General features: G+C 33.8%; 1 protein-coding gene and 1 long non-coding RNA gene across 5 annotated transcripts in view; both read right to left on the minus strand.

Moving 5' to 3' along the window:
* Positions 1-130: 130 nt before the first annotated feature.
* Positions 131-26,392, minus strand: part of LOC119600221 (CTP synthase) — a 42,003-nt gene continuing 15,741 nt past the window's right edge. For 2 of the 4 annotated variants that reach the window (XM_037950315.1, XM_037950316.1), the window contains exons 4-6: positions 1,968-2,138; positions 1,400-1,901; positions 131-1,339 (exon numbers count right to left, since the gene is read on the minus strand). In XM_037950315.1, the coding sequence (XP_037806243.1) occupies positions 310-1,339; positions 1,400-1,901; positions 1,968-2,138 (1,703 nt within the window). In that variant the 3' untranslated portion in view covers positions 131-309. Of the gene's footprint in view, positions 1,340-1,399; positions 1,902-1,967; positions 2,139-3,672; positions 5,017-5,085; positions 5,236-5,304; positions 5,640-26,392 lie in introns of those variants that run through there. The other 2 variants (XM_037950318.1, XM_037950317.1) reach the window with 2 other exon arrangements.
* LOC119600222 lies at positions 5,693-20,169 on the minus strand. The gene is made up of 2 exons (XR_005231132.1): positions 19,053-20,169; positions 5,693-5,896 (listed from the first exon to the last, which is right to left on the minus strand). It is a non-coding gene; the product is annotated as an uncharacterized LOC119600222 (long non-coding RNA).

Below are 26,392 nucleotides of genomic sequence, written 5' to 3' on the forward strand. Positions count from 1 at the left end.
ATAAACAAAAAGAGAGGGGAGAGTTTTATTACTAGTTGAACAGTGGGGGAAACTTATTTATAAGTGTACAATTTTAACAGTGTTTATTTGTTGTTTGGATTTGCTTAATAAATTTAAGTAAAATGATTAGTTTTATTTCATTTAAAGTTTTTTTTTTTCTTATTTGGACTTACAGGCTAGACAAAAAATTGTGTTTTCTTTATAATAGTAAAAATACAAGTTAAGAAGACTTGAAATTTCGTTATTTAATATTAAATATTCAAAAAATATATGTATAAACTTTATATGCAATAGTTATTTGCATGCAATTTAAGCCGAACCATTTACTGGAGCAGGAGTAGCTTCAGAATCTGAGGCTGAAGCACTACCATTTAATAACAAAGTTTTACCATTAGGGGTTAAGTTAGCATTACCATTCAATTTTAAATGTTTAAGCGCATCGGATACCAACATATCCTCTTCATCGGAGGATACATCGGACATTTGGCGAGGCGATAGACGACAGCCTCTGGCTATATAATTGGGTAGGCGACCCACGGAGGCTAAAATTAAACCCAGGAATGGTGGTGAGGGTTTGAGAGGACGGGACAAATACTCAGGATGGTATTGGGTGCCCACATAGTAGGGATGATCTCTTAATTCTATAACTTCCATACGTGTTTTAGTATCATCACAACCCACAAAACGCATGCCATGCTCTTCCAGTTGTGGCACATATTTGGGATTGACCTCATAACGATGTCTGTGACGTTCATCTACAGTTTTGGGATTACCATATAATTGTCTTATGATACTAGGTTCATCCGCAAAGATGGTGGTGCGTTTACCCAAACGCATAGTGCCACCCATTTGTCCGGTATGATGTTCAGGCATATCAATGACCAAAGCATTCGATGTTTTGGGATCTATCTCTGTGGTATGAGCATCTTTAAGACCCAAAACATTACGGGCAAATTCTATAACAGCAGCCTGCAAACCCAAGCAAATACCCAAGAAAGGTTTGCGATTCTCGCGACACCATTGGCAAGCCTTAATCTTGCCCTCAATGCCTCTAGAACCAAAACCGCCTGGCACTAAAACACCATCACTTTCACACAACATTTGCCATTCTCTGTGGTATTTGGAAGGAGCCTCTTGTAGGGTTTCTTTTTCCAATAAAGTAGAATCAATGAAATTTATATTAAGATTATAACCAGCCGCCAGGGCAGCATGTTGCAAAGCCTTCATCACAGATGCATAGGAATCCTTGAATTTGGTGTATTTACCCACCAAAGCAATGGTCACATTCTTGCGTAATGTCTCCGAACGTCTAGCCAAATCTTTCCATTGTTGTAAGCATCTTAAGGAAGAAAAAGAAATTTAGTAAATTATTCAAAATATTTTCTTCAAAAATACTCACTTTTCCCTTTTGCTGGGCAAAATATTCAATTGCAAACGTTCATTCAAAAACTCTATAACTCCTGTCTGTTCCATTAACAAGGGTACATGATAAATCGAACTCAAATCATGTATACAAATCACCTGATCTGGGGCCACATGACAGAAATTACTGATTTTCTCTTTAACCTCTAAACCAATGGGTTTTTCCGAACGACAAACTATTAAATCGGGACTTAAACCAAAACCTCTTAATTCACGCACAGAACTTTGTGTGGGTTTAGTTTTGGGCTCTCCCGTCGAGGAGGGTGAGGGTACCAATGAAACATGAGCCACACAGAAATTTTCACGTTTAACACGAAATTGAAATTGACGGAAAGCTTCAACGAAAGGCATACCCTCAATATCACCAATGGTGCCACCCAGTTCGACAATACACACCTGGGGTTTGGAATTACCACGTACGGGCGTCTGGGCCACACGTTCTACCCATTCTTGGATAGCATCCGTTATGTGGGGAACCACTATATTAGAAAAATTAACGAAATTTTGTATAATTTTCTAAGGAATTCTTTAAACTTCTTCCTTACCTTGCACAGTTTTACCCAAATATTCTCCTTTACGTTCTTTTTCTATAACCAATTGATAGATTTTACCCGTGGTAATGTTATTATCACGATGAAGAGTAACATCCAAAAAACGTTCATAGTTGCCCAAATCCAAATCGACTTCACCGCCATCATCTAACACATAGACTTCACCTGGAATCACAAAAGAATAGGACATTAATTAGAGATTAAAACAAAAGAATTACTAAAAGTAAAACTCAGTTACAACAAAAACTGAAATGAAACTAAGCTAGGGATGAACTGGAACTAAACTAGAACTGATCTAAGAGTAAACTAGAACTGAACTACAACTGAACTAGAACTGAACAAGAACTGAACTAGAACTGAACTAGAACTGAACTAGAACTGAACTAGAACTGAACTAGAACTAAACTAGAACTGAACTAGAACTGAACTAGAACTGAACTAGAACTGAACTAGAACTGAACTAAAACTGAACTAGAACTGAACTAGAACTGAATTAGAACTGAACTAGAACTGAACTAAAACTGAACTAGAACTGAACTAGAACTGAACTAGAACTGAACTAGAACTGAACTAAAACTGAACTAGAACTGAACTAGAACTAGAACTGAACTAGAACTGAACTAGAACTGAACTAAAACTGAACTAGAACTGAACTAGAACTGAACTAGAACTGAACTAGAACTAGAACTGAACTAGAACTGAACTAGAACTGAACTAAAACTGAACTAGAACTGAACTAGAACTGAATTAGAACTGAACTAAAACTGAACTAGAACTGAACTAGAACTGAACTAGAACTGAACTAGAACTGAACTAGAACTGAACTAAAACTGAATTAGAACTGAACTAAAACTGAACTAGAACTGAACTAGAACTGAACTAGAACTAGAACTGAACTAGAACTGAACTAGAACTGAACTAGAAATGAACTAGAACTGAACTAAAACTGAACTAGAACTGAACTAGAACTGAACTAGAACTGAACTAAAACTGAACTAGAACTGAACTAGAACTGAATTAGAACTGAACTAAAACTGAACTAGAACTGAACTAGAACTGAACTAGAACTGAACTAGAAATGAACTAGAACTGAAGTAGAACTGAATTAGAACTGAACTAAAACTGAACTTAAATTGGACTAGAACTGAACTAAAATTGGACTGGAACTGAACTAGAACTGAACTACAACTGAACTAGAACTACACTAGAACTAAACTAGAACTGAAATAGAACTAAACTAGAACTAAAATAGAAGTGAACTAGAACTAAACTAGAACTGAAATAGAAGTGAACTAGAACTGATCTGGAACTGAACTGGAATTACAATAGAACTGAACTAAACTAGAACTTTAGTAGAACTAAACTGATTTATAACTGAACTTAATTATTTAGAACTGAACTAGTATTGATCTAAAACTGAACTAGAACTGAACTGGAACTGAACTTTGTTTAAAAATTTAGAAACTTTTCAAAAAAAAAAATAAAACTCTTTTTCACAAATTTTTACAACATAAATCCATCAATAAATTCTTGTTTTTTTTTATTTTTTTATTTTTTTTTTTTTTTCAAAAAACATTTTACAATATTTAAATACAGACTTAAAATTACACAATTATACAATAATTGAAACTTAAAAAAACATACATTTAAATTAAAAAGCAATTAGAAAAAAAGTAAATTAAATAAATGCAGAGGATTTTTTACTAAAACAAATCCTTTTATTAAATATTTACAAAACTTAAAAAAAAAGAGAAAAAGATTTTCAAAATCTTTTAAGAAATGAATTTTTTTTTCTTCATTTTTATATAAATACTGTAAGAATGTTAAAACTAGATATTAAATAATGACTTTGGTGTTTATTTGGACTCTTCCAAATCCTCCTTGTAGAGTTCTTTAAATATTAGTTTTTGTATTTTCGTGCGTATGCGCAACTTTTGAGCGGCCGTCAGCTGTTTCATATAGGGATGCAGGGAGAGCAAATAATGATAATCATCATCTTCGGGTACAAGAGGCGTAGGTGTTGAGGTATCCATGGTAGAGGAACCATTAAAATTACTATCTTCCGATAGACGCGGTCTTTTTAGTTTAAGAGCTGGAATGAGGCCATTAGTATAGGAGTGTTTGGTAAAATTTAAATGTTCATGAGAACCGTGTAAACAATTGCTGGCATTGAGTGGGAAATCATCAGAACGTTCTTTACTCATGACCCCATTGGAAGAGGGTTGGGGATGATGTGCCTTATTGTAGAGTGGCGGAGGTGAAACAGAACGTATTTTTTGTTGTTGGGCAGCGGCAGCAGCTGCCGCAGCTAGACAAGTATTTGGTAAAACCATTGCACTGGGCAAGACTGATTGGGAAAGATTATTGATTACCGGAGGGTTGGCTGTTATTAAGGAATTATGTGAAACACCATTCATGGAGGCTAAAGTAGCCGCTACCGCTAAGGCTGTGGTATGAGCTATAGGTGGTGAAGTTTGAAAAACATTGAGTGTTGATAAACAAGAAGAAGAATTGGAGGATGTAGTACTAGAAACTGAAGAAGCTGAAGAGGATAAAGAGGCTGCTCCCGTTACCAACGATGTAGTATTTGGCACGGTGGGTGCTGTTGTAACCAAACATAAACCTGTACCGGTGGTCGTGGAGGAAATAGTGGTGGCCTGTTGCAATTGTAAAGCTGTCGAGCTATTTGTCTCCTGTAGTTGATCTCTATTGTCTAGAGATTTCTTAGAGAGATCTTGCACCTCTTTATCTATATTCTTGAGTAAATTACGTGCATCTTCGGTTTTTATTATGGCACCCGGTAAAGTACCCATAGTGGTTAAGGGCTGTGAATGAGCTGCAGGTGGTGTGGTTTCAGTTACATCATCTTCATCTTCTTCGACATCATCTTCATCGAATTCTTCATCACTGTCCTGTATGCGTCGTATTAAACCATTAGTGAGATCTGGTTCTACAACGGTTTTTTCACAATCTTGACTTTGTTGGGCAAAATAGAAAGCCTGATCCTGTTCGTTTTTGGGCACCCGATGACGCATATGTTCGGCTAAAGTTTAAAAACAAAAAATAACCACATTTAGGAATAAGTTTATCTCTTTTCCTCCCCATTACTTACTTAAAAACAACAAAGCATAATAATGTATCCATTTCGATTCAAAGGTGGCCGGTTCTACCAGAAACTCTCCTGAATCTGATCTTGGTATACGTTTGTATTCGACACGAAAGTTATCCCTTAAACCCTTCCATTTGGCTTTGAGTACCACTTCTATAAGGAAGGAAATAGCACATTTTTAGGAATTTTGTTTAGAAATTTCCTCAAAAAAATCCTACTTACTGGGCAATTTGTGCTCCGCCGACAGTTCATCCCACATTTGTTCTAGAAATGCTTTATTACAATGAAAATTACGATTCCAAATGGCTGGTCTTTGCTCCACATCTCTTATAAATTGTTCAACATTTAAAACAATGGTGGATTTTTTGGGTGCCATATTTGATTTTTCAAAAAAACGTGTAGATTTTGAACCGTTACTCTTTAATTGTGATATTTTTGAAACAAGTTTTTAAGCATTTGTTTAGTTTTTTTATTAAATTAATTTTTTTCCATTGAATTTATTAGATTTTTTCTTTATTTTATTAAAATATTGTTTATTTTAAATGTTTTATTCATAATTTATTTGTTTATTTTAAAAATTGTATTAATTTTTAAAAAATTTACTTTATTTTTCAATTTTATTTGAAAATTTTTTTTAATTTATTATTTTGTAAACATCTCTGTTTTTATTTCAATGTTTCTCTTTCTTCTTTTGCTGTTTAATTTGAAATTTAACGGTATTTTCTTTAATAGAAAGTAATTGTCACTATTTGCTCACAGTTTTCCTTTTATTATTTTATTTTCCGTTATTTATTATTAATTAACATATTTTACTCTTAAATTGATAATATTTATTAGTTAAAAACACAAATTTCTTTAATTTAATTGTTTTTTAAAACAAAACAACAAGAATTAATTACAGAGAACCAAGCCGATTCAAAATCAACGGCGTTAGCTGGCAAAATTTGGACGGCGTTAGTGAGCTAACAGCCAACGCGGTTTCTTACTCTGTTAATTATCTCTCGCTCTCTTGTTTTGTTTACATTTTATGCTAGGGGACTAAATATTTTGCATTTGTGTGTAAATATGTGTGGTTTGTTTACATTTTTGTTGACTAGCTCTCTCTCTTGTTTTTGTTTTCATATTTTTGTCACAGGTTTTCATTTGTGTCTAATAACGTGTGTGCGCGTTTTGTTTACATTATTTATTGTGTTGTTAGTTTCTTAAAGCCAAATAGTGTTGCCAATTTTTTTAATATCACTAAAAGTGTCTGATAAATAGCTAAATTATCATCAATTGTAATTTAGACTTTATTCTTAATCCTTCAACGATATTTTGTAGAATTTATAAGAACTTTTAAGTAAATAGTTCCTCATTTCTAGTTTTTTGGTAAAAAAAAAGGTTTAGTTCAATTTCTTAACATGTATGTATTTTTTTTACAAATTTTTAATTTGAACTAAAACTTCGTTAAAAATACTTTTCAACTATTATATAAAGCGTCTTAAAATAAAACAAAATTTCCAAAATGATGTGAATGAAGCCTGTAAAACACTAACAAAGAGGATAATAATGAATTTGAAATGTTGATAATAATGATGTTCATTCATCTTCACAGATGATTTGAACATAATAATGAAATTGTAAACTGAAAATATTTTGTATGCTAACAGGCGTTTCGGGCTGTTTTGTACGTTGTCGGCATGGAAATCAATAAGACATTCACATTGTTTGTAGTTGTTGTTAAGTTTCAGACTCAAGAGTGAAAGAAAAGAAGAGAAAATGTACTAAAGAAAACAGTAAAATCTTTATAACAATGAATGAACACATTGTTGCTAGGTAGTTAATAGAAATTTAAAAAGTAATGTTAAAAATCTTAAATGTTGAAATGGCTCCGTCATATTCCAAAATAATGCTAATAATTCCAATGATTTATAACGTCTAATAAGCTTTAAGCAGATATAGTATTCGCCCTGAACTAACTGAACTAACCGAACAACAACAACAACATTTAATATTAGCAACAATGTTTAAACAGCTACAAAAATATTAAAGCACAAACTGGGAAAAAAACTCATAACAAAACAATAACAAACCTCATCAACATTATTATTGTTATAAACATCATTACTCTACCCAACAAAAACAACATCTTCATCATCATCAACGGCATTGTTATTATTGTACACAGTTTAGCTAGAACAGAGACAAAACAAATACAAAGAAAAAGAAAAAGCAATAAAGGGATGGGGGGGAGGGGGTGTTCTTTTCCATTTCACTGTTGGAGCTCTATTATTATAGCTGTTACTGTTGTTGTTATTGTTGTTGTCATTACTGTTGATTGGACTTCAGCCAAAGCTGTTAAAAGTGTATGTGTATGTAGAAATGTAAACAAATGTGAAGAAACAATAGGGAGAAAAAAATAAAATTTGAAAAATCGATTGGAGTAAATTAAAGTTTGGACCAATGACAAGACCGTAATACATATAGACTAGACTATAGATTAGGCTATATACTAAACTAAACACTAGTCTATGGTCTAGTTTATATTCTAGTCTACAGTATAGTTTATACATATTCTAGTCTACAGTCTAGTATATAGTCTAGTCTATAGTCTAGTTTATAGTCTAGTCTAGTATATAGTCTAGGCTATAGTCTAGTCTATTGTCTAGTCTATAGTCTAGTCTATAGTCTAGTCTATAGTCTAGTCTATAGTCTAGTCTATAGTCTAGTCTATAGTCTAGTCTATAGTCTAGTCTATAGTCTAGTCTATAGTCTAGTCTATAGTCTAGTCTATAGTCTAGTCTATAGTCTAGTCTATAGTCTAGTCTATAGTCTAGTCTAGTCTAGTCTAGTCTAGACTATAGATTAGGCTATATTCTAAACTAAACACTAGTCTACGGTCTAGATTATATTCTAGTCCACAGTCTAGTCTATAGTCTAGTCTATAGTCTAGTCTATAGTCTAGTCTATAGTCTAGTCTATAGTCTAGTCTATAGTCTAGTCTATAGTCTAGTCTATAGTCTAGTCTATAGTCTAGTCTATAGTCTAGTCTATAGTCTAGTCTATAGTCTAGTCTATAGTCTAGTCTATAGTCTAGTCTATAGTCTAGTCTATAGTCTAGTCTATAGACTAGTCTATAGTCTAGTCTATAGTCTAGTCTATAGTCTAGTCTATAGTCTAGTCCATAGTCTAGTCTATAGTCTAGTCCATAGTCTAGTCTATACTATAGACTCTATAGTGTAGTCTAGTCTAGTCTACAGTATAGTTTATACATATTCTAGTCTACAGTCTAGTATATAGTCTAGTCTATAGTCTAGTTTATAGTCTAGTCTCTAGTCTAGTATATAGTCTAGGCTATAGTCTAGTCTATTGTCTAGTCTATAGTCTAGTCTATAGTCTAGTCTATAGTCTAGTCTATAGTCTAGTCTATAGTCTAGTCTATAGTCTAGTCTATAGTCTAGTCTATAGACTAGACTATAGATTAGTCTATAGTCTAGTCTATAGTCTAGTCTATAGTCTAGTCTATAGTCTAGTCTATAGTCTAGTCTATAGTCTAGTCTATAGTCTAGTCTATAGTCTAGTCTATAGTCTAGTCTATAGTCTAGTCTATAGTCTAGTCTATAGTCTAGTCTATAGTCTAGTCTATAGTCTAGTCTATAGTCTAGTCCATAGTCTAGTCTATAGTCTAGTCCATAGTCTAGTCTATACTATAGACTCTATAGTGTAGTCTAGTCTAGTCTACAGTATAGTTTATACATATTCTAGTCTACAGTCTAGTATATAGTCTAGTCTATAGTCTAGTTTATAGTCTAGTCTCTAGTCTAGTATATAGTCTAGGCTATAGTCTAGTCTATTGTCTAGTCTATAGTCTAGTCTATAGTCTAGTCTATAGACTAGTCTATAGTCTAGTCTATAGTCTAGTCTATAGTCTAGTCTATAGTCTAGTCTATAGTCTAGTCTATAGTCTAGTCTATAGTCTAGTCTAAACTAAACACTAGTCTACGGTCTAGATTATATTCTAGTCCACAGTCTAGTCTATAGTCTAGTCTATAGTCTAGTCTATAGTCTAGTCTATAGTCTAGTCTATAGTCTAGTCTATAGTCTAGTCTATAGTCTAGTCTATAGTCTAGTCTATAGTCTAGTCTATAGTCTAGTCTATAGTCTAGTCTATAGTCTAGTCTATAGTCTAGTCTATAGTCTAGTCTATAGTCTAGTCTATAGTCTAGTCTATAGTCTAGTCTATAGTCTAGTCTATACTATAGACTCTATAGTGTAGTATCTTAGTCCTTTCTGCCTTTCAAACAAATCACAAAACATTCCATAAGCAAAGGAAACCAATAACAACAACAAAAGCTAACAAATCCCAACGCACTCATTCCTAACAACAAAACAAATGAAAACATTAAAGGAAAAATACACACACACAACTAGAAATAAAAAAACTACAACAAAGAGAAAAACTACAATAATAAACTTACGAGTACACACAACAACATCATTATTAACAACAACATTATTTCGTTTCTAATTTTGCTTTAAAAAGCCAAAGACATCACCAGTCCAGCATCATTATCACCATCAACATCTCACATACATATGTACATATAACGTTAATATTCTTTTGTATAAGTTATCATCTCGTCATCATCATTCAATCTCCACTATATACATATCTCTGTACACCCCCCTTTCATCACATCAACCATTACTAACAACAACTGCAAACATTAAGCAGAGTAAAAAGAAACAAGCATGACATGTGTTGTTACAGCTTAAGCTTTAAAAGAACCCGAAAGCAATAACAAATGTTGAAAAGAAAACACAATAGCAAAAAAACAAGAAAAACACAAGAGTAAAGTGAAAAGAAACGGGGGAGCAAAGAACTAAAAAAGGAAAAAAATGGGAATAAATAAAATACTTTAAGCAACATTGTATAAAAGCGTACAGTGTAACAAAAAAGTTTATAAACAAATAGAACTGTGCAAAAATATGCATAAAGTTGCAAATTTTTTGTAGGAAATCTTGCCCTTTTTGCATAAACTGTAAAATTCTAAATTATTATACGGTCTAGATTATATTCTAGTCCACAGTCTAGTCTATAGTCTAGTCTATAGTCTAGTCTATAGTCTAGTCTATAGTCTAGTCTATAGTCTAGTCTATAGTCTAGTCTATAGTCTAGTCTATAGTCTAGTCTATAGTCTAGTCTATAGTCTAGTCTATAGTCTAGTCTATAGTCTAGTCTATAGTCTAGTCTATAGTCTAGTCTATAGTCTAGTCTATAGTCTAGTCTATAGTCTAGTCTATAGTCTAGTCTATAGTCTAGTCTATAGACTAGTCTATAGTCTAGTCTATAGTCTAGTCTATAGTCTAGTCTATAGTCTAGTCCATAGTCTAGTCTATAGTCTAGTCCATAGTCTAGTCTATACTATAGACTCTATAGTGTAGTCTAGTCTAGTCTACAGTATAGTTTATACATATTCTAGTCTACAGTCTAGTATATAGTCTAGTCTATAGTCTAGTTTATAGTCTAGTCTCTAGTCTAGTATATAGTCTAGGCTATAGTCTAGTCTATTGTCTAGTCTATAGTCTAGTCTATAGTCTAGTCTATAGTCTAGTCTATAGTCTAGTCTATAGTCTAGTCTATAGTCTAGTCTATAGTCTAGTCTATAGTCTAGTCTATAGTCTAGACTATAGATTAGGCTATATTCTAAACTAAACACTAGTCTACGGTCTAGATTATATTCTAGTCCACAGTCTAGTCTATAGTCTAGTCTATAGTCTAGTCTATAGTCTAGTCTAGTCTAGTCTATAGTCTAGTCTATAGTCTAGTCTATAGTCTAGTCTATAGTCTAGTCTATAGTCTAGTCTATAGTCTAGTCTAGTCTAGTCTATAGTCTAGTCTATAGTCTAGTCTATAGTCTAGTCTATAGTCTAGTCTATACTATAGACTCTATAGTGTAGTATCTTAGTCCTTTCTGCCTTTCAAACAAATCACAAAACATTCCATAAGCAAAGGAAACCAATAACAACAACAAAAGCTAACAAATCCCAACGCACTCATTCCTAACAACAAAACAAATGAAAACATTAAAGGAAAAATACACACACACAACTAGAAATAAAAAAACTACAACAAAGAGAAAAACTACAATAATAAACTTACGAGTACACACAACAACATCATTATTAACAACAACATTATTTCGTTTCTAATTTTGCTTTAAAAAGCCAAAGACATCACCAGTCCAGCATCATTATCACCATCAACATCTCACATACATATGTACATATAACGTTAATATTCTTTTGTATAAGTTATCATCTCGTCATCATCATTCAATCTCCACTATATACATATCTCTGTACACCCCCCTTTCATCACATCAACCATTACTAACAACAACTGCAAACATTAAGCAGAGTAAAAAGAAACAAGCATGACATGTGTTGTTACAGCTTAAGCTTTAAAAGAACCCGAAAGCAATAACAAATGTTGAAAAGAAAACACAATAGCAAAAAAACAAGAAAAACACAAGAGTAAAGTGAAAAGAAACGGGGGAGCAAAGAACTAAAAAAGGAAAAAAATGGGAATAAATAAAATACTTTAAGCAACATTGTATAAAAGCGTACAGTGTAACAAAAAAGTTTATAAACAAATAGAACTGTGCAAAAATATGCATAAAGTTGCAAATTTTTTGTAGGAAATCTTGCCCTTTTTGCATAAACTGTAAAATTCTAAATTATTGCTTTAAATAAAACGCTAATAAAAACATTAATATGGCAACACTTTATTTAACGCTACAAGTGGTTAATTTAGGTTTGACACTTAAACACTCAACAATAAAAAATACTCTGACTTTGCTTTAAGTTAATTAAAGGATTTGATGTAGACAATTTTAAATAAAATATGTAAAAAAGTAAAAAAAAATAGCTTAAAATAAGAAAAATAAGTTAAAACATAAAGCAATAGTCATTTTAATATGTTGTGTGTGTGTGTTGAATAGTTAAGAACCTAAAGTATTGTTTGATTTCTTTAAGTAACTTTTTATTTTCTTTGTTTTTTGCCATTCCAGCACCTAAATGACAGGAAATGCTTGGATAAGTGTTTTTTTCACTTTGTGGTATAGTGCGGAGTTTTAAAGCTTAGCTCATTCGACCGTAGACATATGAAATAAGTAAAAAATTAAGTAATGGTTTAAGGCAACAGAAAAAAAAAACTCTTTTAACAAACATGAAGAACAACTTAAACAAAACACAAAATCATCATGTTCAGCATTAAATACTACAACGTGTGATAAAACAGGAGAAAATTTGCCAATTTAAGGCGGGTAAAGTGAAATAAAAAGAAAAAATATATGGAGGAATTATTAGTAATTCTTAGTTATTAGCTAACTAAAGTTAAACTGTAAGACCAGTTCTTTAATTTTTAACTTTAAAACAACATTTGGCAAATAGGCAAAACACGTCCCTGTCTAGATGTCTATAAAAATTCATCAGCATTTAATGCCGCCACCATAGAGTTCCAAATAAACCTAGACAGGCAAACAATAGTAATAATAGCAACCAAAACACATTACAACAAATAATAGCGCAAAGAGTAATAATGACAACAACAGCAATAACAACTTCATTATTATGTTTATCATCATTAGTCAGTTTGAAGTAGTCAGAAGTTGAAGTTGTACAACAGCAGCAGCATTTAGTAAAAAGACAAGCAAGCAGCCAAAACAACAGAACCCACCAAATAATAAGACGAAGAAGTCATTTAGACAGTCGCTCCATTAAGTTAAAAATAATAATAATAATCTTTATATGTACTTTAAAATCTTGTAATGTTAAGTATTTGACGAGTAAACGCAGAAACGTGGCTAAATTATTAATTAACTAGAACTGAACTTGACATGAAATAGAACTAGAACTGAGCTAGAACTGATCTAGAACTACCCTAGAGCTAAACTAGAACAAAACTAAAACTAAAAAATAGAACTAGAACTGAACAAGAACTGAACTAGAACTGAATTAGAACTTAACTAGAACTGAACAAGAACTGAACTAGAACTGAACAAGAACTGAACAAGAACTAGAACTAGAACTGAATTAGAACTGAACTAGATCAAAACTAGAACTGAACTAGAATATAACTAGAACTGAACAAGAACTGAACTAGAACTGAACCACAACTGACCTAGAACTAACCTAGAACAAAACTAAAACTGAATTAGAATTGAATTAGAACTGAACTAGATCAAAACTAGAACTGAACTAGAACTGAATTAGAACTGAACCAGAACTGAACTAGAACTGAATTAGAACTGAACTAGAAATGAAATGGAACTTAAGTAGTACTAAAACTTAAACAAACGATCATAATTTCTTTCTGGAAATTGCATGTTTTCAAAATTTGGCATTGACAGGCATTTGCATATATACATTTTATTCAATTTTGATTTCCATTATTTCTGTTAGGATTCTTTATGACTTTTTCGACTGCAGACAATATTTTTTGTATTCTTCTGTGGCAAAATATGTGTGTTGCATTAGCAACTCCTCACGAATAGAAAGAGGAGTAGCAGCAGCTGCTCTATAGTGTAAAAAAAAAACTTTTTAAGCGAGTTGCTGGCTGACAGTTACTAACTGCATTAAATATGTGTATGTGTGCAGAGCTGGAGTGCTTTAAAATATTGTTGAATACATTTTTATTATTTTTAGGTTTTGTTTGGTTCGGTTTGATTTCCATTTGTTTTCTAAAGAGACAAGGCGTCCCAATGACCGACCAACCATCATCATTATCACCACCACCACCATGCACAGCATCGACAACGACATCAGAGTCATCCAGCCAGCCAGTCAGCCATCCATCCATCCAGGCCATAACAAAACATACATTTTTACAATACAAAAATCAACGGTGAAAATTAGCGTGTGGTTCGTCGATGTCGTTTAGTTTTTGTTGTTGTTTTTTTTTTTTGCAGATTTTTTCTGTTCAGTTCAGTTTTGTGGCAAATAGTGTGACTGTGTTTTGTGTGCTGCATTCATAGAATGAGGAGTCATAGTCTTTCTTCATCACATCACATCAGAACCCAGACCAGCCAACAAAAGCTTACACAAACTGCTGCCACTGACACACTCACTCGCATTAATTCGTAAGCAACGCATACGAGTGAATATGTTGTCGGTCGTTTTGTCGTCTGTATCTGCATTTGTGTCTATGTTAGTTGTGTTTATTGCTTGCTACTTTTTACGACTAAATATACGAATGACGGACTGACTGACTACATGTATGCATGAGAAAGAAGTATGAGAAAGTGTACAGCCCAGTAGTTTTTCAAGGAGTCAGTATGCACAGTATGTCCAAAATGTTTAGTGACTCAATTCTAGTTCAGATCTACTTCAGTTCTAGTTCATTTCTAGCTCAGTTCTAGTTCTAGTTCAGTTCTAGTTCAGTTCTAGTTTAGTTCTAGTTTAGTTCTAGTTCAGTTCTAGTTCAGTTCTAGTTCAGTTCTAGTTCAGTTCTAGTTCAGTTCTAGTTCAGTTCTAGTTCAGTTCTAGTTCAGTTCTAGTCAGTTCTAGTCCAGTTCTAAGTTCTAGTTCAGTTCTAGTTCATTTCTAGTTCAGTTCTAGTTCAGTTCTAGTTCAGTCTAGTTCAGTTCTAGTTCATTCTAGTTCAGTTCTTAGTTCTAGTTCAGTTTAGTCATTCTAGTTCAGTTCTAGTTCAGTTATTCAGTTTCCTAGTTCAGTTCTAGTTCAAGTTCTAGTTCATTTCGTAGTTCAGTTTCTAGTTCAGTTCTAGTTAGTCTACTTCAGTTCAGTTCTAGTTCAGTTCTAGTTCAGTTCTAGTTCAGTTCTAGTTCAGTTCTAGTTCAGTTCTAGTTCAGTTCTAGTTCAGTTCTAGTTCAGTTCTAGTTCAGTTCTAGTTCAGTTCTAGTTCAGTTCTAGTTCAGTTCTAGTTCAGTTCTAGTTCAGTTCTAGTTCAGTTCTAGTTCAGTTCTAGTTCAGTTCTAGTTCAGTTCTAGTTCAGTTCTAGTTCAGTTCTAGTTCAGTTTAGTTCAGTTCTAGTTAAATTCTAGTTCAGTTCTGATTCAGGTCGAGTCCACGATTTGCCGGTTCTACATTGTTTCTATGTAGTACTCGCACATGATGATGATGAGGAGGGCTTTTTTATTTCAATGCCTTTAACTGTCCGTTCTTGTTTAAGTTTTGTTGCTTTTTGGTTTTTTTTTTTTATTTTAATATACAATTTTTTTGTTCTTTCATTTGTTCGTTTTGTTGGTTTTTTTCTGTAAATTGCGTCAGGAATTTCACAAGTTGAGTGGTATACCACTCAAACCAATATACAGTAGTTTGTAATGGCAGCATAAACCTCATATTATACTCGTACAACGTTCACAAGTACAAACTAAAAATGAATGGAGAGCTAAGCAGTTATCAAGAGCTCACAGCCAGCAAACCAAACCAACCATATAGCCAGTCAGCCAGCCATCTAGCTAGCAAGCAGGCACTCTGTTAGGCCATGCAGCAGTGATGTTTTGTTACTACAACGACTACTGCTGCTGATGATGATGATGATTTTGCAAAAGGCTCGTTTTTCTATATGGGGGAGATTCTTTATTTTAAAACAACATGGGTGTGTTCGTTCGTTTGTTCTATTGCTTTCCATACAGCCAGCCAGCTAGCGTCAATCGAATAATCAAAGTGGGGTAGAGAGAAGTTGTTGAAAATTACATCTTGGTTTTATTTTTCTTTCTTTCTTTTTTTTGATATTTTTGCTTTAACTATAGAAATGGCCAAATAGTTCCTGGTAGTAAGAAAGTATCCCTATATCAGCAAACATAGAGGTGTTTCAAATTACAATTATTTTTTTAAGTTAATTAAATTATAAAGAAAATTTTGGTTTGATAGTTCAAGGGGAATATGATGGAGTATGAAACAGCTAAGTTTGGAATCTACAGAAATAAAAGAATCAAGTATTTAAAAGAATTGCAGTTCAGTTCTATTTTATTTTTTTTAGTTCCAGTTAAGTTCTAGTTTAGTTTAGTTCCAGTTCAGTTCTAGTTCAATTCTAGTTCAGTTCTAGTTCAGTTCTAGTTCAGTTCTAGTTAAGTTCTAGTTCAGTCCTAGTTCAGTTCTAGTTCAGTTCTAGTTCAGTTCTAGTTCAGTTCTAGTTCAGTTCTAGTTCAGTTCTAGTTCAGTTCTAGTTCAGTTCTAGTTCAGTTCTAGTTCAGTTCTAGTTCAGTTCTAGTTCAGTTCTAGTTAAGTTCTAGTTCAGTCCTAGTTCAGTTCTAGTTCAGTTCTAGTTCAGTTCTAGTTCAGTTTTAGTTCAGTTCTAGTTCAGTTCTAATTCAGTTCTAATTCAGTACTAGTTCAGTTCTAGTTCAGGTCTAGTTCAGTTCTAGTTCAGTTCTAGTTCAGTTCTAGTTCAGTTCTAGTTCAGTTCTAGTTCAGTTCTAGTTCAGTTCTAGTTCAGTTCTAGTTCAGTTCTAGTTCAGCTCTAGTTCAGTTCTAGTTTAGTTCTAGTTCAGTTCTAGTTCAGTTCTAATTCAGTTCTAATTCAGTTCTAATTCAGTTCTAGTTCAGTTCTAGTTCAGTTCTAGTTCAGTTCTAATTCAGTTCTAGTTCAGTTCTAGTTCAGTTCTAGTTCAGTTCTAGTTAAGTTCTAGTTAAGTTCTAGTTTAGTTCTAGTTCAGTTTTAGTTCAGTTCTAGTTCAGTTCTAGTTCAGTTCTAGTTCAGTTCTAGTTCAGTTCTAATTTAGTTCAGTTCTAGTTCAGTTCTAGTTCAGTTCTAGTTCAGTTCTAGTTCAGTTCTAGTTAGTTCTAGTTCAGTTCTAGTTCAGTTCTAGTTCAGTTCTAGTTCAGTTCTAGTTCAGTTCTAGTTCAGTTCTAGTTCAGTTCTAGTTCAGTTCTAATTCAGTTCTAGTTCAGTTCCAGTTCAGTTCTAGTTCAGTTCTAGTTCAGTTCTAGTTCAGTTCTAGTTCAGTTCTAGTTCAGTTCTAGTTCAGTTCTAGTTCAGTTCTAGTTCAGTTCTAGTTCAGTTCTAGTTCAGTTCTAGTTCAGTTCTAGTTCAGTTCTAGTTCAGTTCTAGTTCAGTTCTAGTTCAGTTCTAGTTCAGTTCTAGTTCAGTTCTAGTTCAGTTCTAGTTCAGTTCTTGTTGAGTTCGGACAATCGTTAACCCCTTTTTATTGAGAGATCCACCACGCTATCACACTCACCTCTCTCATTAACCGCAATCGAGAATTATTTGACCACATTAAATTTTTTAAACATTCCAGCCACCTGTCTGTCTCAAATTGTCACAAATAATCTAAAATACAAAAACATCAGTTAGGAATTCCATTCCAAAAAAAACACTAATGGATTTTTGTTTTTAATGTTATTATTGTTGCGTTAAAGAATTGGAATGTTGTGAACTAAATTCAAAATCAATAATTCACAATAAAAACACACAAAAAAAAAAAAAAAAAAAAAAAAAAAAAAAAAAAAAACAAGGTAAAGGCAAAAATATACACTCTGACGTTTATTGTTATGGAAAGGAGAAAAAAGTGTTTCACTAATATATATTTTTTAATAAATAACTTACTATAGAGAACATATGGAAAAATTGTATGGTTAGTAATTTGGAGAAAGGGTTACTTTAGGAAGAGAGACTTTTTTAAGTCAATAATCCAACTCCCTCTATAAAAGCAATTTAAACTGGAGCATATGCCTAGGCCAGCAAAGCAAAAACCACATTAATAAAAAAGAACAATAACAAAAAGCAGCTATAAAATCAATATTGCCAAATCGTTTGTTTATTTTTTATTCTTCTGAGAAAAAATATCAATAAAGTCCTGTTTAATGGTTTGATTTGTTGTTGTATGTGTTCAGATACAGAATATTGAGTAATTCTTGTGGATATCTGTCTATAGTGTCTTTAAATAGGCAGTTCTAGTTCAAATCTAATTCAGTTCTAGTTTAGTTCTAGTTCAGTTCAAGTTCAGTTCAAGTTCAGTTCAAGTTCAGTTCAAGTTCAGTTCAAGTTCAGTTCAAGTTCAGTTCTAGTTCATTTCTAGTTCAGTTCTAGTTCAGTTCTATTCCAGTTCTAGTTCAGTTCTAGTTCAGTTCTAGCTCAGTTCTAGTTCAGTTCTAGTTCAGTTCTAGTTAAGTTGTAGTTCAGTTCTAGTTCAGTTCTAGTTCAGTTCTAGTTCAGTTCTAGTTCAGTTCTAGTTCAGTTCTAGTTCAGTTCTAGTTCAGTTCTAGTTCAGTTCTAGTTCAGTTCAGTTCTAGTTCAGTTCTAGTTCAGTTCTAGTTCAGTTCTAGTTAGTTCTAGTTCAGTTCTAGTTCAGTTCTAGTTCAGTTGTAGTTCAGTACTAGTTCAGTTGTAGTTCAGTTGTAGTTCAGTTGTAGTTCAGTTGTAGTTCAGTTCTAGTTCAGTTCTAGTTCAGTTCTAGTTCGGTTCTAGTTCAGTTCTAGTTTAGTTCTAGTTCATTTCCAGTTCAGTTCTAGTTCAGTTCTAGTTCAGTTCTAGTTCAGTTCTAGTTCAGTTCTAGTTCAGTTCTAGTTCAGTTCTAGTTCAGTTCTAGTTCAGTTCTAGTTCAGTTCTAGTTCAGTTCTAGTTCAGTTCTAGTTCAGTTCTAGTTCAGTTCTAGTTCAGTTCTAGTTCAGTTCTAGTTCAGTTCTAGTTCAGTTCTAGTTCAGTTCTAGTTCAGTTCTAGTTCAGATCTAGTTCAGTTCTAGTTCAGTTCTAGTTCCGTTCTAGTTCAGATTTAGTTCAGTTCTAGTTGAATTCTAGCTCAGTTCTATGGTGCAGATTTTCCATCTCTGCAAGTGAATATGATTGTGTTTGAGAGTTATATTAAAGGTGAATTTTTCTTTTATTTTGATCAATCAATGTCAATCAATGATTAAGATAAAGAAAGAAAAACACACAAAGAGAGCTTTCGACACGAGAGCGAGAGTATTTTATAAAAAGGAGTTAATTAGTCCAACTGCTCACATAAATTGTAAAATTTTGTTACGTTTTCTTGAAAATGACCGGTGTAATATTTTAATTTTAAATAATTATTAAGTTTTCTTTAAATGTTCTCTGCTTGTCTGGATTAAATTGTATTTAGTTTTTTTTATTATTATTACACGTGTTTTTATTACATTTATTGTATTTTTTGTTTTTATAAATTATTTCACTTTGTTTTTTTCTTCACGTTTTGTAATTTTTGTTTTAAGTTCACTTCCAACGCTGATTGCAGTCAGCTTACAACTGAAATTGAAAATTCAGCAAAGCATTGTGAAGCGCATACAAAGCTAAAAGCAATGCTGGCGCTGGTTGGTTGGTGTTGGCTGCTTGGTTTGGTGCTCTGGTGATATACTCTGCTGTTTGTTGTTGACGATGGCAATGGCGATGATGATGATGATGATGAAAAACTCAAAAACACACAATAGCAATAACAACAAAACCATCAGCAAAAAAAACGTAAAATAAACGTATTAAAAACGCTTTTTACTTTATACTCGACGACTCACCATGATTGTATGCAATGTGTGTACAAAATTCTGTATGTTTTATTTTTTTCCTACTGCCACAGCGTTTTACTGCTCTCTGCTGCTGCTACTATATTGCTAACGACACACAGTTGTTGTGAGTTGGCCACTACAGCAACAACAACACCAACGACGACAAAAAGTTCTTATATTTCTTTTGTTATTGTTGTTATTTTCACATGTTCTGTGTGTGCTCTTGAATAGAGTGTAGAGTAGTTAGTTGTTTTTGTTTGGATTTTTTTGTTGTAGTAGCCAGCCAGCCAGTGTGTTTGGGGAGTTTGTTTGATTGTGCTCTGTTTGACTCTCCTGCCTGCCTTCCTTTCCGATTGCTTTTTGTGTAACTAACTGAATGCCTGCCTGACAGCCAGCCTTCCTGCCTGTGTGTGTATGTATGTGAGTTTTTGTGGCTGACTGTTTTGCTTGTCTGAATGATTGCCTTGTGTTGCCTCGCCTGCCTGCTTGGCTGCCTAACTAAAGTTTGGTTGTATAAATGTATGTATGTATGTGTGCCTGCCACAGCTTGTGGGCAGACAGACAGACATATTAAACGCGCGGCACATGGGCTTTTTCTGTGTGCAAAAACCGAACGAATGAATGTTTTTTTCACAACAACAAAAACACTGAAACAGTGGGATGAACACAAAATTGATTTGAACAGATTAGTAATAGCTCAATTTGCATTCCTAAAGATTCTAAGAACCCCAAACAGAAATATAACTGATCGAGAAGTAAACTAGAACTAAACTAGAACTGAGCTAGAACTAAACTGAACTAGAACTGAACTAGAACTGAACTAGAACTGAACTAGAACTGAACTAGAACTGAACCAGAACTGAACTAGAACTGACTAGAACTGAACTAGAACTGAACTAGAACTGAGCAAGAACTGAACTAGAACTGAACTAGAACTGAACTAGAACTGACCTAGAACTGAACTAGAACTGAAATGAACGGAAGAGAACTGAACTAGAACTGAACTAGAAACTGAACACGGAACTGAACTGAACTGAAACGGAACTGAACTGGAACTAGAACTACAACTGAACTAGAACTGAACTAGAACTGAACTAGAACTGAACTAGACTGAACTAGAACTAAAAACTGGAACTGAAACTGAACTAGAACTGAACTAGAACTGAACTAGAACTGAACTAGAACTGGACTAGAACTGAACTAGACTGAACTAGAACTGAACTAGAACTGAACTAGAGCTGAACTAGAACTGAACTAGAACTGAACTAGAACTGGACTAGAACTGAACTAGAACTGAACTAGAAACTGAACTAGAACTGAACTAGAACTGCACTAGAACTGAACTAGAACTGAACTAGAACTGAACTAGAACTGAACTAGAACTGAACTAGAACTGAACTTGAACTGAACTAGAACTGAACTAGAACTGAACTAGAACTGAACTAGAACTGAACTAGAACTGAACTAGAACTGAACTAGAACTGAACTAGAAACTGAACTAGAACTGAACTAGAACTGAACTAGAACTGAATTAGAACTAGAACTGAACTAGAACAGAACTAGAACTGAACTAGAACTGAACTAGAACTGAACTAGAACTGAACTAGAACTGAACTAGAACTGAACTAGAACTGAACTAGAACTGAACTAGAACTGAACTAGAACTGAACTAGAACTGAACTAGAACTGAACTAGAACTGAACTAGAACTGAACTAGAACTGAACTAGAACTGAACTAGAACTGAACTAGAACTGAACTAGAACTGAACTAGAACTGAACTAGAACTGAAACTAGAACTGAACTAGAACTAACTAGAACTGAACTAGAACTGAACTAGAACTGAACTAGAACTGAACTAGAACTGAACTAGAACTGAACTAGAACTGAACTAGAACTGAACTAGAACTGAACTAGAACTGAACTAGAACTGAACTAGAACTGAACTAGAACTGAACTAGAACTAGAACTGAACTAGCACTGAAATAGAACTGAACTGGAAATGAACTAGAATTAAACTAGAACTGAACTAGAACTGAACTAGAACTGGACTAGAACTGAACTAGAACTGAACTAGAACAGAACTAGAACAGAACTAGAACAGAAACTAGATCAGAACTATAACAGAACTAGAACAGAACTAGAACAGAACTAGAACAGAACTAGAACAGAACTAGAACAGAACTAGAACAGAACTAGAACAGAACTAGAACAGAACTAGAACAGAACTAGAACAGAATTAAAACAGAACTATAACAGAACTAGAACAGAACTAGAACTAGAACAGAACTAGAACAGAACTAGAACAGAACTAGAACAGAACTAGAACAGAACTAGAACAGAACAGAACTACTAGAACTAGAACAGAACTGGAACAGAACTGGAACAGAACTAGAACAGAACTAGAACAGAACTAGAACAGAACTAGAACGGAACTAGAACGGATCTAGAACGGAACTAGAACAGAACTAGAACAGAATTAAAACAGAACTAGAACAGAACTAGAACAGAACTAGAACAGAACTAGAACTAGAACAGAACTAGAACAGAACTAGAACAGAACTAGAACAGAACTAGAACAGAACTAGAACAGAACTAGAACAGAACTAGAACAGAACTAGAACAGAACTAGAACAGAACTAGAACAGAACTAGAACAGAACTAGAACAGAACTAGAACAGAACTAGAACAGAACTAGAACAGAACTAGAACAGAACTAGAACAGAACTAGAACAGAACTAGAACAGAACTAGAACAGAACTAGAACAGAACTAGAACAGAACTAGAACATAACTAGAACAGAACTTGTACAGAACTGGAACAGAACTAGAACTGAACTAGAACTGAACTGGAAATGAACTAAAATTAAACTAGAACTGAACTAGAACTAAACTAGAACTGAACTAGAACTGAACCAGATCTGAACTAGAACTCCTTTACTTTTAGATTGATAACGGTAATTGTAAGCCGAAGGAGATATACAAACTAGAACTGAACTTGTTTTAACCCACTGTCCCCACAGCATAAATACAAAACGTTCTCGTTTATTATAAAACTAGAGTACGTGTGTGTCTCGTAACGTCGTATCGTATAGATGGATGGATGGTTTGTTAGTTGGATGGCTGGCTGGCTGTTTTGCTTGCTTGTTGGCTGGCTGACTGGCATGGTTCAGTTCGGTACGATTTGGTTTAGTTCAGTTTGGGTTACAGGGAATGATGTCTGGTGGTTTCATTTGTTAGGTAGAATACAACAACACAAAAGGCAGGGATGATTGGATGTGACTGTGAAAAGTATACTCGTGCTAATGCTTGTGTTATGGAAGTGTATGTGTGCACAAGCCTTAATATTGCTGGTTGTAGCTTTGGCAAAGCATAACAATTCTTGAGCAGGAGTATGATGATGATGAGGTTGATGATATAGTTGTTGTTATTGCTGCTGCTGTTATGGCACTAGAACAGATCCATTATATTGTATGAAAAAAGTAGGGACGTAAAAAGCTTATACTCGACACACAGGGTTGATAGAACATGAGCTGGTAACAAAGCAACAACAACAAACTAAAAGCAATCATGTTTTTGTGCCTGCTTGCCTGACAACCATTTCTTTTAGATTTTTTTTTTTTTTTGTTTTTCATTACGTTTTGCAGTTGAAACCCCAAAAAACACAGATTGCAAACGACAGCATTTGCCAGCAAAATATACATTCAGAATAAGTATATAAAGCGCTCTTAAATACTATATCCACATACATACACTAGCCTGACTCTAGGTCGCCAACAAAAAAACTCAGATCTCAGAAAAAAGAAAACAGTTTCAAAAAGAATTACGTTCTAGGCAAAGAGCAGAGCAAGAGTACTAAGCTTGCTAAAGAAACAATTGTGAAGAAAAAAAAACTACAGGATAATTGTTGAAAAATGAAAAATTCTAAAAGCTGATAGAAATGCAAACATCACAAAGACAATCATTATCATCATCATCATCTACATTATTTTCTTCGTCATCGTCATAATCTTCATTATAATTTTCATTTTTAGTATTCACTGCTAGTACATCATTTCATCAACCTCATTTGTACGAGTAGTTTTCCATAAAGGCAAAACAATACTACAAAGCTTAGAAGGACTTGGTGAAGAGATGTTGAAACTTTTTGACAGGAAATAGCAACAGCAGCACCGGCAGCAGCAGCAAGAGAAGTCGGAAGGGGAGTACCAAACACAACAATTGTGTAGAAGTGTACGACGAACGACTTAATGCTGGTGTTTCTTTTATTTTTGTTTGGAGTAGGAGAGGAGTGTGGAAATGCAGTCATGGTGTCGTCATGACACACTAGTTACAAAAAAGTACAACAATACAACATATACACTCGCATATATGGATAGAAAACCAAACATATTTAAGTGAAATAAACGAGATAGGTTGGAAAATTAAGGAAATTTTCTTAGTTTCGTCAAAGATCGGATCTAGTTCAGTTCAGGTTCTGTTCTATTTGAGTAATAATTCTGTTCTATTTCTGTTCCAATTCTCATCTAGTTCTATTTTAATTCTGCAGAATTATTTCTAGTTTTGTTATAGTTCTGTTCTAGTTCTATTCTAATTCTGTCCTAGTTCTGTTCTAGTTCTGTTCTAGTTCTGTTCTAGTTCTGTTCTAGTTCTGTTCTAGTTCTGTTCTAGTTCTGTTCTAGTTCTAGTTCTGTTCTAGTTCTGTTCTAGTTCTGTTCTAGTTCTGTTCTAGTTCTGTTCTAGTTCTGTTCTAGTTCTGTTCTGTTCTAGTTCTGTTCTAGTTCTGTTCTAGTTCTGTTCTAGTTCTGCTCTAGTTCTGTTCTAGTTCTATTCTAGTTCTAGTTCTGTTCTAGTTCTGTTCTGTTCTAGTTCTGTTCTAGTTCTGTTCTAGTTCTGTTCTAGTTCTGTTCTAGTTCTGTTCTAGTTCTGTTCTAGTTCTGTTCTAGTTCTGTTCTAGTTCTGTTCTAGTTCTGTTCTAGTTCTGTTCTAGTTCTGTTCTGTTCTGTTCTAGTTCTGTTCTAGTTCTGTTCTAGTTCTGTTCTAGTTCTGTTCTAGTTCTGTTCTAGTTTTAGTTCTGTTCTAGTTCTGTTCTAGTTCTGTTCTAGTTCTGTTCTGTTCTAGTTCTGTTCTAGTTCTGTTCTAGTTCTGTTCTAGTTCTGTTCTAGTTCTGTTCTAGTTCTGTTCTAGTTCTGTTCTAGTTCTGTTCTAGTTCTGTTCTAGTTCTGTTCTAGTTCTGTTCTAGTTCTGTTCTAGTTCTGTTCTAGTTCTGTTCTAGTTCTGTTCTAGTTCTGTTCTAGTTCTGTTCTAGTTCTGTTCTAGTTCTGTTCTAGTTCTGTTCTAGTTCTGTTCTAGTTCTGTTCTAGTTCTGTTCTAGTACTGTTCTAGTTCTGTTCTAGTTCTGTTCTAGTTCTGTTCTAGTTCTGTTCTAGTTCTGTTCTAGTTCTGTTCTAGTTCTGTTCTAGTTCTGTTCTAGTTCTGTTCTAGTTCTGTTCTAGTTCTGTTCTGTTCTGTTCTGTTCTGTTCTAGTTCTGTTCTAGTTCTGTTCTAGTTCTGTTCTAGTTCTGTTCTAGTTCTGTTCTAGTTCTGTTCTAGTTCTGTTCTAGTTCTGTTCTAGTTCTGTTCTAGTTCTGTTCTAGTTCTGTTCTAGTTCTGTTCTAGTTCTGTTCTAGTTCTGTTCTAGTTCTGTTCTAGTTCTGTTCTAGTTCTGTTCTAGTTCTGTTCTAGTTCTGTTCTAGTTCTGTTCTAGTTCTGTTCTAGTTCTATTCTAGTTCTGTTCTAGTACTGTTCTAGTTTTACTCTAGTTCTGTTCTTGTTCAAATCTAGTTACTACCCTCGTTACTCTCTCTTACACATTCTATAATATCTGGCTGTCATGCTCAACTCCAAGCTAGTTAATGACTATTAGGGTATACACAATACACTCAACGGTAACTATATACGACTACATATAGAATAAGTATTTGTACACATGGGGGAGCTTTGTTAGTTTGTATTTATAAGCCGGGTAAGAGTTATAATTTTTGCCATGACATCTAGCCAGCATGCCAATGCCGAGTTTAGCCAACTAGCAAGCAACTAAGCAGGCTGGTTGGCAGTCAGGCAATAGTAAGTAATCAACATTTGCCAATTTATACTTTACCGCACCATATTGTGCCACCATTGAAGAACATCCTACTAGTACTGCAGACAGGGTGATTTCAAAGCCTAACGAAAACAAAAAAAAAACTCTCAACTAATCAAACTCACTGCTTTGCACATTATTTGGAACATATAGACATTTAAATGTAAAACGAGCTAAATACACATACACACATATGTAGACACCGAAAAACCCGAAGCCAAATAACACGACATGTATTTCAAGCAATTGACGCATAAAGTCCACAAGTATAATTGAAGCAGAATGGAAAAGAAGATGTGGCCAGATGGGAATATTATCGAAATACAAGTTCATCTATAGCATAGTTCTAGTTCAGTTTTATTTCAGTTCTTGTTCATTACTAGTTCAGTTCTAGTTCAGTTCTAGTTCTAGTTCAGTTCTAGTTCTAGTTCAGTTCTAGTTCAGTTCTAGTTCAGTTCTAGTTCAGTTCTAGTTCAGTTCTAGTTCAGTTCTAGTTCAGTTCGAGTTCAGTTCTAGTTCAGTTCTATTTCAGTTCTAGTTCAGTTCTAGTTCAGTTCGAGTTCAGTTCTAGTTCAGTTCTAGTTCAGTTCTATTTCAGTTCTATTTCAGTTCTAGTTCAGTTCTAGTTCAGTTCTAGTTCAGTTCTAGTTCAGTTCTATTTCAGTTCTATTTCAGTTCGAGTTCAGTTCTAGTTCAGTTCTAGTTCAGTTCTAGTTCAGTTCTAGTTCA

Source organism: Lucilia sericata, unplaced genomic scaffold (assembly GCF_015586225.1).
Source record: "Lucilia sericata isolate MDLA Ls3-8-SP2 unplaced genomic scaffold, ASM1558622v1 Contig000108F_arrow, whole genome shotgun sequence".
Lineage (NCBI taxonomy): Eukaryota > Metazoa > Arthropoda > Insecta > Diptera > Calliphoridae > Lucilia > Lucilia sericata.